At 41.4% G+C, this 12,006-nt stretch overlaps 1 protein-coding gene across 1 annotated transcript; it reads right to left on the reverse strand.

Moving 5' to 3' along the window:
• Positions 1-345: 345 nt before the first annotated feature.
• LOC308671363 (uncharacterized protein) lies at positions 346-7,715 on the reverse strand. The gene is made up of 9 exons (XM_081333503.1): positions 7,496-7,715; positions 6,247-6,335; positions 5,571-5,703; positions 4,869-4,986; positions 3,952-4,016; positions 3,343-3,434; positions 2,219-2,297; positions 2,006-2,129; positions 346-1,562 (listed from the first exon to the last, which is right to left on the reverse strand). The coding sequence occupies exons 1-9, from the start codon at positions 7,539-7,541 to the stop codon at positions 974-976; spliced, it is 1,335 nt and encodes a 444-aa protein (XP_081189629.1). The 5' UTR covers positions 7,542-7,715; the 3' UTR covers positions 346-973.
• Between the last annotated feature and the right edge of the window lie 4,291 nt (positions 7,716-12,006).

A 12,006-nucleotide genomic window follows, 5' to 3' on the forward strand; every position in this document is an offset into this window, starting at 1 on the left:
ACTGGACACTTCTAACCTACATCCTACATGTTCTCCAACATTTATGAAAGCAAAGTTTTTACGGCAGGTTGCCATAAAAATTGCCATCAGTGAGAACACTACTGCTACACAAAGTTAAAAAAACAACACATGTTGTGTGTTTTCCCCAGTCACTTCTTTTGTGGGACCCAGTTGAGGAAGGCTGGTCCAGGCACACAGCAATGGAAACAAATGGCTCCTTGAAAACTTTTAACTGATTTTCATAACCCCTAAATAGGCGCTTAGAATCTAAACAGCACCACTCTGTGCCGAGTTCCTGAATAACACCTATACTGAATGATATGTAGAAAGTAACATTATTTTGAAAAATGATTTATTGGTAAGTGTAAATATATGTCCCATTTTTAAGTTGACAATATAGGCAACAGTTTGTTATTCTTCCTAATTGTCAGCTTACCCATTTCCCATATCTAAGAAAAGAATATAACATGCTAAATATGCAGTGCGAGTTTGCTAATGATGCTAAACATTAAACAGTAGTTAAGCTTCCCACCACCCATTCCCATTCTCTTACACTAGGTACACAATTACTTTTAACTGTCAGCACATATCCCTATTAAATACAATAAAGGTGAGGATAACTTTTAAATTTTCAAGGTGGATGCCATCCGATGGACAGCATTGTGCATGGTTTCTGTGGGTGACAAGCTATAGCTTATTTCTTCAGCTTTCATCTTAATGTGGGTAAGATGACAGAGAAGATTCCATATTTTTCAAAAAAAGAGGCCTTTTAATCGTGGCAGCAGTTCTCTGGTGTGTAAACCTAAGATGGGAGCTATCCCCGAAGCTCATTTTCAGTGGAACTGCATGAATCATGCTTTGCAGAAATGTATGACTCATCTTGTTCTTCACTAACCTTGGATGCACCTTTCAAACAGAGTTTGTTTTTGTTTCTGAGGAGTTGATGGAAGTGGATGGTAATTGAACATTTGTTTCAATTTTCTGTAGAGACAATTCTTCCTCCTCTGTCTTGACTGGAGAATACAAGTTGCTTAGACACAGAGGTAGCTTTTTCTGGTTTTTCCTGGAGAAGACCAAAGCTGCGTGGCATTTCCTCAGTAGGCAAAATCTGGCTGATAGTTGGTTTCAGAGCCACTGTGTCATCAGATTTGTGGATACTAGAAAAGCTCAGGCAACCATCTTCCAGAATTTCCCCTGCAACAGGAGAAGTGAGTTGTGGGTTTCTGGTGGACTTTGTTGTCCCAGTAGCAGGCTGTGGAAAATCTGTTGGAGCTTCTGGCTTTTGAGAAATGTTGTGATCAGTGGAATCTGCAGGCTTGTTAGTGACACGCTCATGATTCTCATCCTCCTTGCATCCCTCTCCATGTAACAAAGACACATCATTTGATGATCCGCTGAAGTTTTCTACTTCTAATTTCTCCAACATTGGATTCTTAGTATGAGGCTCTTGGTTGACTGAAGGGTGGTTAAAAAATTCCTGAGCATCGTCTCTGCTTCTTAAATTCAGTGGGATGGTCATTGAAAGAGTGCTGGCTGTGCTCAGAGTATCTTCTTCTTGTACTCTAGTAAACATACATACATATATTTGAAAAACAAGCTATGTAGAACATTTAATAGCAATAGCACTTAGACTTATATGCCGCTTCACAGTGTTTTACAGCCACCTCTAAGTGGTTTACAGAGTCAGCCTGTTGCCCCCAACAATCTGTGTCCTTGTTTTACTGACCTTGGAAGGAGGGATGGCCGAGTCAACTTTGAGCCGATGAGAATCAAACTGCCAAAACTGCTGGCAGTTAGCAGAATTAGCCTGCAATACTGCATTCTAACCACTGCACCACCACAGCTCTTTCAGCTGATATTGCTTTATGTGCATATGTATGGAGAAGAGTACAAACACATCTGCTTGTATCATATGGAAGAATAAAAGTCTTACAAGCCATTTCTCCTCTCACTGAATCTAATAAACCTCTTTCAAAGCTGTAGAAGCCATCCAGTTAGTAATTACCGCTTATGGACATGGACGCCATCATCTTTATGAAGGGGTGCGTGTTCATCGCCAGAAGCCCCAGTTCTGTGATGCTGGCCAGTTGTGGAAGCTTCAGGAAATTGAAGCATACTCTGATGGGAATCTGAGAACAAAAATGATACAAAAATACAAAGTTGACGTTCTTAGAGTCTGTTGCCTCCTGATATATCCCAAATCATCCATCACTCCTACCTGCTTCAGGACTGCTCATAGTTGGGGATAAATCTTGCTTGTGTTCAGTAAGTTGTTCCTCTACCTTTGGCAAGCAAACCTGCAAAGACAGGAAGTAAGAGTTGCACTCTGTAACAGCAAACAGTTTTCAACACAAGAGTAACTTTGAAGAAAGACTGCCAAGGAAGGATCTGATAACAGTTTTCAGGTTCCCCAAAGGAAAGTCACACATAAGCAGCCACAACCTGTGCTGTGGCCTAAGAGTCCAAGATACAGAATAGTGCTCTTAAGTACTTGGAAAGAAGATTGCAGTCAAACATTAAAAAAAATATTCTGAAGAATCAGAACAGTTCGAGAGTGAACTAATTACAGAGGGCTTTATGGCAGGGGTCTTCAAACTTGGTCCTTTTATGACTTGTGGACTTCAACTCCCAGAATTCCTCAGCCAGGCATGTTGGCTGAGGAATTCTGAGAGTTGAAGTCCACAAGTCATAAAAGGGCCAAGTTTGAAGACCTCTGGCTTATGGCGTTCCCTCCAATGCGTCTATTCAAGCAGAGGCTAAGAAAGTCATCTGTTGTAACATTTCTATGAGTCTTAGCCATCATGCTATGATTGATATTCTTGGAATGGTGATAGCACACTGGGGAGAAAGGTGCAAAACCTCTTATCTTTCAGCCCATACTGGGAAATCAGCTCTGCAGGAAGACCAGAACTACACATTTATTGGCTACAGTAATAGAATTCTCCAAGTCTGATTGTGTTGCACCTCCTCCCTTACACTCCAGTAAACGAGGGCAGCATTTGTTTAATGCCTTTCCAAACGTCCTCTCATTTTGGGGGGATTTAAAAAAAGTCCCACTTGCCTAAGTAGTGGTTCTTGCACATTTCCACACACACAAAAACATCTTCTTATCTTTGTACACTACGTCATAAATTCAAGAGAGCCAAATGTTTTTATTCCTGCAATTTTCTTTCATTTGGTAGTGTTCACAAGGAGATGGTCACATGGAGGCAAAATTGAGGTAGATCAATTGAGTCTAAGAAGACATCCAGAATTCTAATTGGGGTCAATAGGTCTGTTCCAAGTGTAATTCTTTTGATCTTCTCTGCTATATGTGACTTAGAGAAGCAAACAAGACCTTACCTTTCTAGACCTGGTTGCTGGTTTTGACAAAACTTGCCGATGAATCTTGACCAGTCTTTTCTTAAATTTCTGCTTTGGCAAGACAGCATCACCTAAAAGGATTTAGGCTACTGTCATAAAAATGCTTTGGATGTTCTTCCCCACTGCAAGACATAAAACACCTATTTTGCCCTTTGCAATCCTTGAAGACCCAATAGATCTAAAGGTTTCACCCAAACCATAGGTGGAGGAAGCTTTCAGCACTACTAATAAGGTGCTAGAAGGCATATAATGTACAAAGATTGCCCATTTCTGATGCAAATGTGTCATCTAGGCTTTCTAGGTCTGACAGATGAGAATTTAAGCCACTACGTGCTCTTTCATTATTGCATAAGTTCATCTGCTAAAATGGCAGCCAGAATAAGTGGAACAAAAGTTTGACATAGAGTAGAAATGAGCAGGACCAGATTCCTAGCTGATCTTGGAGGATTGATTCTCACAGAGGTAGAAAACATGTCATTTTGAAACCTCATCCCTTCTCTTCCATTTCCTTTTAATTGAGTATGGTAGCCTCCTTCCCCATCGAGTCAAATGCAAGCTAAATATTAAGTACAGTATCAAAAACACTACCTTGTTTTTGCAAGTTTGAGGCTGTGATCTTTTCCGCAGACTTCTTGTTAATTTTAAAGAAGAATCTGGAATAAAAAAAAACCCAAACAGTTGAGCCAAGCATTAAAAAAAAATCTTAGTGAGATGTTCAACACGTACAGGTATTAACTCTGTTCATAGAAGCATGTCAAAATTAAGATGACTACAAAAGGACACCAACAGGAAAGAGAAGATTATGCTTCTTTTTATGAAAGAGAGATTTTAAACCAAAGGGCCACAGTGTGGAATTTACTGTTTACCTCTGTAGAAAAATTGGCCAAAATTCCTGCAGGTTGGTGGGCCTCTAAGATGTCCGAGGTAGCACATTCATGCTCATTCATGTTTCTGATCACCTAACATATCCAAAGGATAATACAATACTGCATTTGACAGGAACAGGTGTAGCAAGATTGTTCATTGGCTCCATGAGCTGAATAGAAAATGCTATTGAAATTATCCTAGCAACATGATATAGAAGACTGTTGAGTTCCTGCATTAATCTGGTTTATGTAAGCTAGTGGCGTAAATCTAATTGCTTACATAATCTCAAGTCTAGTTCATTATTACCCAACTTTTGCACTCTACTTTCTCTTTCAACTACAGCCAGCATGGCCTGTGTTTGAAGATGATGTTGTCCCTTGTCTGTGGAATGCTGGTCTCCAGTGTTTAACAAGGTCTCTGTGATTTCAGAGGGGATTATTATAGTTATCCGTTTAGCGATGGGACTTTTTCAAGCTATGATTGTGGCAGCAGCTCAATCAATAGGAATAGATGGTGATGAATGCTGCTAAACAGATTTAACAAGAGCCATGTCTTAGGAAGAGAATCGTGTAACCATAGCATTGCTCTGGATTAACTTTGCACCTAGGACTGAGATTATTTAGGCCTATGCAGCATACCTGCTAGAAGCCTGGATAGGAGAGGAAGGCTGAGATGGCAAAGATGCAGGCTGCTGGGTTTCTCCTGGCTGTGCTGAAGAACAGCTAGTATCTTGTAGTTGTCTCTGAAGAGCAGCCACTGTGGAGCAGACAGAAGATTCCTAATTAGCTGTGTCTTTAAAAAAAGGTAGGGACGCAGTGGCTCAGTGGGACGCTGAGCTTATCGATCAGATGGTCGACAGTTTGGCGGGTCGAATCCCGAGTGCCGCGTAACAGAGTGAGCGCTTGTTACTCGTCCTAGCTTCTGCCAACCTAGCAGTTCGAAAGCACGTAAAAATGCAAGTAGAAAAATAGGGACCACTACGGTGGGAAGGTAACAGCGTTCCGTGTGCCTTTGGCGTCTAGTCATGCCGGCCACATGACCACGGAGACGTCCTCGGACAAGCGCTGGCTCTTCGGCTTTGAAACGGAGATGAGCACCGGCACCTAGAGTTGGAAACTACTAGCACGCATGTGCAGGGGAACCTTTACTTTTACCTTAAAAAAAGGTATATCACCTCCCTTTGAAATAGACATTTTAACATTTTCACATTTAAAACCATTCTTACCTCGCCGACTTGGCCTTCATATCAAAGTGACTTGATTTGCAGCATAGATTTTTACTACTAGTAATAGTTTTACTTTCTGAATTCTTTGGGAAGATTAACCTCCAGTTTCTCCTACCTGTGTGCTCTAATTCCACCATGGTCCTCTCTGCCACAAAGGCTCTGCCTTCTAGTTCCTGCTTTTCCATCAACAGGCACTCCAGGTAGACTCTCACCCTCTCCGAAAGTCTTAACTCTGTACATTCAGACAGCTCCATCCAAAGGAAGCACAAAACAGGAGTCAAACCTAGGCTTTCTTCCCATGGACACAAAATCAAAGACAGTGAGTCTCTTACAACAACAACCCAAATACAGTAAGTGTTGGAACATCAGAGACATATACAGGAGATGCATTTTCTGTATTAGAAGGTGCTTTGTCCACATAGACCTACATATAGTGTTACTTTGGTACTCAACTGCTTTGAAACATATTGAATTTGGTACTCGACACATTTTTGATGTGCAAATTTTGTCCCGGTACTCATTGTTTGTTTTAATACTCAATGCACAAGCTAAAACTTATTGATGTTGGTTGCCATGTGACTCACTACATTATTCCTTATGGGAAAAATTTGTCTGGGACTCATAATTTTTTGTACTCATCACACCTCCCAAAACCAATGAATGATGAGTACCAAGATACCACCGTACAATCTTAGATTTATATCCAAGCATCTTATGCCACGAAAGCAAACATGCAGCATCCCAATCTTGTGTTATCAATAAAAATCCCCAATCCAAACAGCCAGCTCTACCTCGGGTAACACAAGTTGATCTATTTCATCCAGCAGGCAAACCAACGTGCGGTTGTCCTTCCTGGCACGATCCAGCTCACGCTCAAGTTCTAAACAAAGAAGGGATATTGGGTCAGCATCATACACGTCTGGTATCATTGGAACAGGGACATTCACCCCCGGAATGCCCTTCAAATTAAAAATAAAAATGGGACTTAACCTGCAGCATCTCTAAATTGATTAACTTCCTCCCTCCCTGATAACCCAATAAATTTGCCAATTAAGTAATTAATTTGCTGTTTAGAATTGTAGGTGGTCCAAGAGTCGCTTGGTGGAGTTGGTTGGCTAAAGACATTGAATAAATAAATATGTGGCTGACTGGTGCAGTATGCAGGGCCCTTCCCAATCTGTTTGCATGATGCTATTTTATTCAATATTTCTCCCTCCCAGAACTTGTGATATTTTTTTTTGGTAATTGTGACTTTTCATACACTACCACATATACTTATTCCAGTCTAGTGCCATTACAAATTCTGTGTTTATGTGTTGTCTTTAAAATATTTTCTCCAACCTTACCTTCTACTGAATTAGAAAGGGGGAAGAAATTTTTGTTGGACCTCCATTTATTCTTTATTATTGGTGAATGCTACTCATTCTTCCCATATTTGCGGCCTTAAAGCCAAGAATGTTTTTCTTCAAAATAGCAATGTTCAGGACATTTGGACTGCAACCTTTAGCAAACTTATTACTGAATATCACTGAATAAGCAAGCAGTAGAACTTATTTGAGCCAATAGAAATGAACTAAAAGTCATCTCCCTTATAACAAGGTCTGTGCGTTTGCCCAAAGAACTTCACAGAATAGATAATTTCCCTATTAATAACATGCAATATTTATATCATATCAGATATACGGTGTATAGCACAATAGGTGGAATACTCAAAAACTAGCTGGGACTGAAACCTTTGCCTCTTAAACTTGCCGAGGTTAAAAAGCACTGCTCTAGAAGATGCTGTAAGCTCTAGTGCAGAGGTCCCCAACCTTTTGGGCACCAGGGACCAGTTCCATGGAGAGAGGTTTTTCCATGGACTGGAGGGGCATGGTTTTGTGTGCTGCCTGCATCCCACAGATGGGGCTTTACGGACCAGTTGCTGGCATGCCGCAACCCAGTACTGGTCCACGGACCAGGGGTTGGGGACCCCTGCTCTAGTGGATAAATGACCGTAGTCTAGTTCCATCAAGTTTCAGCAGTCAGACCAAATCATTTTACCTCTGATACGCCTTTGATACGATGCTTCGGTATCTTCAGTGGCCATGTCCTTGGCCAAGTTTTCTCTTCGGGATGGAGAAACTTGGACTTGCTAGAAAGGAGGTTTTTATTTTATTTTATTTAAATTATCCATCTTATGTTTTCCACTTATAAGAGGTCACAGTCACCATTTCCACGAGAGAACCTTTAACTACAAACCAGTGAAACACTTGTTGAAATGCCTTTTAACTGAATGAAAAGATGCAGTCTAGGGCAACCATTTTTGAACCAGAGCCACCTCAAATGGGCTAACTTACAGAATGCTTCCTAAAGCCAGGCCTCCTGAAGGAATAACATTTGGGGAGGTTGTAGCCGTTTTAGTGCCACTGGCAGTTGCTGCACTGCTGTGCTGTTGGGATCATGTTTTCACTTTCAACCTTCCTTGACAGTTTCCCAGGCACTCTTGAAATCCCTCACTGCCTCCCCCATTCAAAAAAAAAGAAAAAAAAAAGAAAAGCCATTTACCTGCCTGCTGGAAAAGAAAGGGAAGGGAAGAGTTCTGATGCTCCCTGCCAAATTCCCACAAGGAAACTCAATGGGGAAACAGTTGGGAAGTCTTTCCTGCTCCCCTTTCTTTTTGGTTCACCCTTGGTCATACCGTTTTTCTCTGTTTAGGTAAGAAAATATACCTGAAACAATGACTCAACAGGGCACATGCTGTCTAGTAATCTAGTAGTCTTCTATCACTTTTGGTAAGGTCTGGCATCCCTGCTGAATAGTATCTCCTGCCATGGTGGTTAACCCTACATTTCCTGGAAATCAATCTCTTTTGGGTGCATGCCTAAAAGGGCCAGAAAGTTATAAGCTAGTGCATTTTTGTCTTGCAATTTCTCATCAGCTAATTGTCTAATTATATTTGCTGCTGGGCAACTAGCCATGGGTATAGTTTGATAGTGATTTCCAACTAACTGCTTTCCTACCTCGGCTTCCTCTTGCTTTAGGGTCTAGAACAGGGGTGTCAAACTCAATTTCATTGAGGGCCACATCAGCATTGCCGTTGCCCTCAAGGGGCCGGGTGGGTGTGGCCTACTGGGTGGGTGTGGCTAGAGTGCATATGGCCTACTGGGTGGGCGTGGCCAGCTCTACATCGTTCGCATCAAGGGTGCCTATGGGGGCCTGGGCAGGAGTGGGAGAGATCTGAGGGTCTCTGGCAGGAGGAGGGTGTCTGGGCCAGGGCCAAGGCAGTGGGGGCCGTTCCCTTACTGTTTCCAGGATGGCTTCGTGGGGCCTCATGAAACCACTTCGTGGGCCGGATCCGGCCCCCGGGCCTTGTGTTTGACATGTCTGGTCTAGAATTTCCTAGCTAGTTGCTTGGAATTTAGAAAATTTTCATTTCACTACCCAACATCAGCTCAGAGAAAGTTTGTGTTGCTATCCATCCAATAAATGAGAAACCATTTTATATCGATCCTTTTCTAAAACACCAGTAGTCAGTAGTTCTGAAACACTGCTTTTCAATAATTATTACAGTTAACAAACTATTTTCTCCTGAACACATCCCCCTTGCACTCACAATTTCTGAACCCCGGTGACCAGGTCCATCTGTTGTTTTTCATATTTTCATACCTTTCTGTTCCTTGCCAGATCTGATTCTGACCATTTTTAAAGCAGAGTTTCAACAGACTCAACGCATCCTGTGTCATGCATCCAGTGTTAATTGTTTCTGACCATCACAGGTGGGCAAAGAAGCTGTCATCGACAGGTCAATAAAATCATTAAGTAGTTTTTCAAGTTCTCCAAGACTCATCAGAATAAAAGCTAGACAATGAGGATGTGGAAAAGAACCTGGTTTTTGGTATAACAATTGCCAAATACTGAGTAGTTAATGGTTTCGTTTCCCCAGGGTGTAATTCAATACTGCAATGAGTAATTCACACAACCTACAATATTTACAGGTTTCAAATGGCAGACTTCAACAAGCAGCTTCACTTTTGACCCGCGCATCTCCATATCCTGCTTTATGTCACACCTGATGGAGATCTTTGGTCATCTCAAAGCCTTACTTAGTATTTATGGCATTTTTGGTTATGCCAAAGCGCATAGATTAAGAATACAATTCAAGTTTACCTGGACATCATTTCCTGGAGCAATGCAGCCATTATCATTTGTATGGAATTCTTCCTGCTGCTGTGGTGGCTCCAGAACACCCGCTGAGGAGAATAAAATTCTTGGAAAACAGAGAACATTTCCCACTTTCTCAGCATATGTAATGCCCCTAATGTTTTTCTAATAGTGTTTCATTGAATATAGTACAACACAAGGTGTTAACATCTTTGAAATTCACTGAGTATCTGCAAGGAGGTTTCCAAGGCAAACACAAGCCAAGTTTTGGTGCAGGCAGACGAAGTCCTGAGTAAAACATTCTCGTAGCCTTGAGGTTCGTGTATAAAAACTAATTATCAAAAGTTTAAAGCCCATAAACTCTTAAGAATGAATTATAGCTCAATGGGAGAGGAGGGGAAAAACACCCACCCGCTTTGCATACAAAAGGTCTCCATTTAAATTCAGTCCCTGGCATCTCTGGTTAGAATTAAGAAATGATGAAAGCCTCATGTTTGAGGAAGATCCTAAAACTCCATCACCGGTCTTGAACAGAGAAGAGCATGCTGTGGGAACAGTTTTACCTGGAATTCCTAAAAGTGCTTCCCCCCCCTCCCCAAAAAAAGCAACTGGACTTCATTTTTTTTCTTCTTTGAAAAAGTTTTGCCTCTTATCCAAGAAGCGTCTTCAGTTCCGACCGGTGGGGAATGGAAGGATTTAATGGATGAGAAGTGAAATATTTTGAAAGAAAAAAAAACTTAAGAAAATCCAGTTGCCTTTTGGACAAAAAAGCACCTTTGGGACAACCATGAATGTCCAGAGAGTTTCATCTGGAAGCTTCCTATTCTCCTAACACTCTGTGGAGCTTAAAGCAGGAGCAGATTTACCTTTTACTACTTGAAATATCCCATTCAATCCTTTAAATCATTATTTCCTCAACGCAGCCAAAACAGTAATAGCTGAAACCACAGTTCACTTAGAGGGTTCTAGCCTATGGCTAAATTTCACCACAAAACATTCCCTTCTCCTCCAGCAACAGCCTCTTGATATATAAAAAAAAATCTTCCTCAAGAACAAATGTTCTGTTGCTGATGATCCACATTTATCCATCACTGCCCCAACAAACCTTTAGCTTTCAAACAACAGAAGGCTTCTCTTATTCCAGCTCGCCGGCCGTTCCTCTGATTAGGCATAATTGAGCTTTGCAAAAAATCTCCCACGCCCGAACTTTTCTATCCTTCCTTTTTATCTTTATTTGCTGTTCTCTCATTGGGGAAACCAATCAGGGAACATGTGTTGCTTACTAATTGGTTTGAGGTCTCAGCTGACCACTTATTGTTTTCTAAGATAGCCAACCTTGGAATGAGCCCCTGCAGCTAGGCTTCTAAAAAGCCTGCCTTGCAGCCGTTAGCAGAAGATCCGGGTTTGGCTTTAAAGTGGCCTACCACTTTTTTTTTCCTGCCTAAAATAAGTCTATTATGGGGTTACCCTATGTGTTTCCCCAAGCCCTCCTTATGGGAGAATGGCAGAGGTGGGATTCAGCCAGTTTGCACCACTTTGGCAGAACCGGTAGTTAATTTTTTGTTGCCCAGGCCCAGAATGGACATAGAGAACCGGTTGTTTCCCTATTTGAATCCCACCACCGGAGAATGACCTGTTTTGACTAGGGCAGGGGTAGGCAACCTTGGCTCTTTTATGACTCGTGGACTTCAACTCCCAGGAATTCTGGGAGTTGAAGTCCACGAGTCATAAAAGAGCCAAGGTTGCCTACCCTTGGACTAGGGTTTTTCATGCTTTGCATGGAACAAGCAATGCTTTAATGGAATTGAAACTTTCTACAATGAAATTTTACAATGTAATTGTAAAAAGATATTGTCCCAAAGGCTGAGAAGCGAAATCTTGGATGAGAGAGCAAAAACATTTTCAAAGGAAAACCCGACAAGGAAGTCCAGTTGTCTTTTGGAAAAGGAACTTTGGGACAACCATGATCTGGATGACTTGAGAATCTCCAGAGATGTAAAAAGATTTTGTGACAGCCCTGTGTGACTTATGTTTCTGGTACTATCTGTGAACAAATAAATAATAGCCATTTAAATAAATAAATTTATAAATAAACAAATAAATAATAGCCGCCGCTACTACAGTAGCAATTCTTCAGGTTATCGAAGAGCTGTGCGTTCAGTTCTTCAACCTCCATAACTACTTGACCATCAGTCTCAAACTGAAGTCCACAAGTCTTAAAAGTTGCCAAGGTTGGAGACTCTTGGTCTATGCGTTTCAAATTCCATTTATCTGACATCTACTACACAATTGGGGTTAAGAAGTTGTAGCGCAACCTTAATAGAGTCTTAGTTTCTTCTGGAAATTATCCAAGGCTGAACTGAGAAAAGGAGAAGCAGAAGTCTCCTGCTACAGTTCCAAGCCACCTGGCG

This window comes from Vipera berus (assembly GCF_964194415.1).
Source record: "Vipera berus genome assembly, chromosome: 8".
Lineage (NCBI taxonomy): Eukaryota > Metazoa > Chordata > Lepidosauria > Squamata > Viperidae > Vipera > Vipera berus.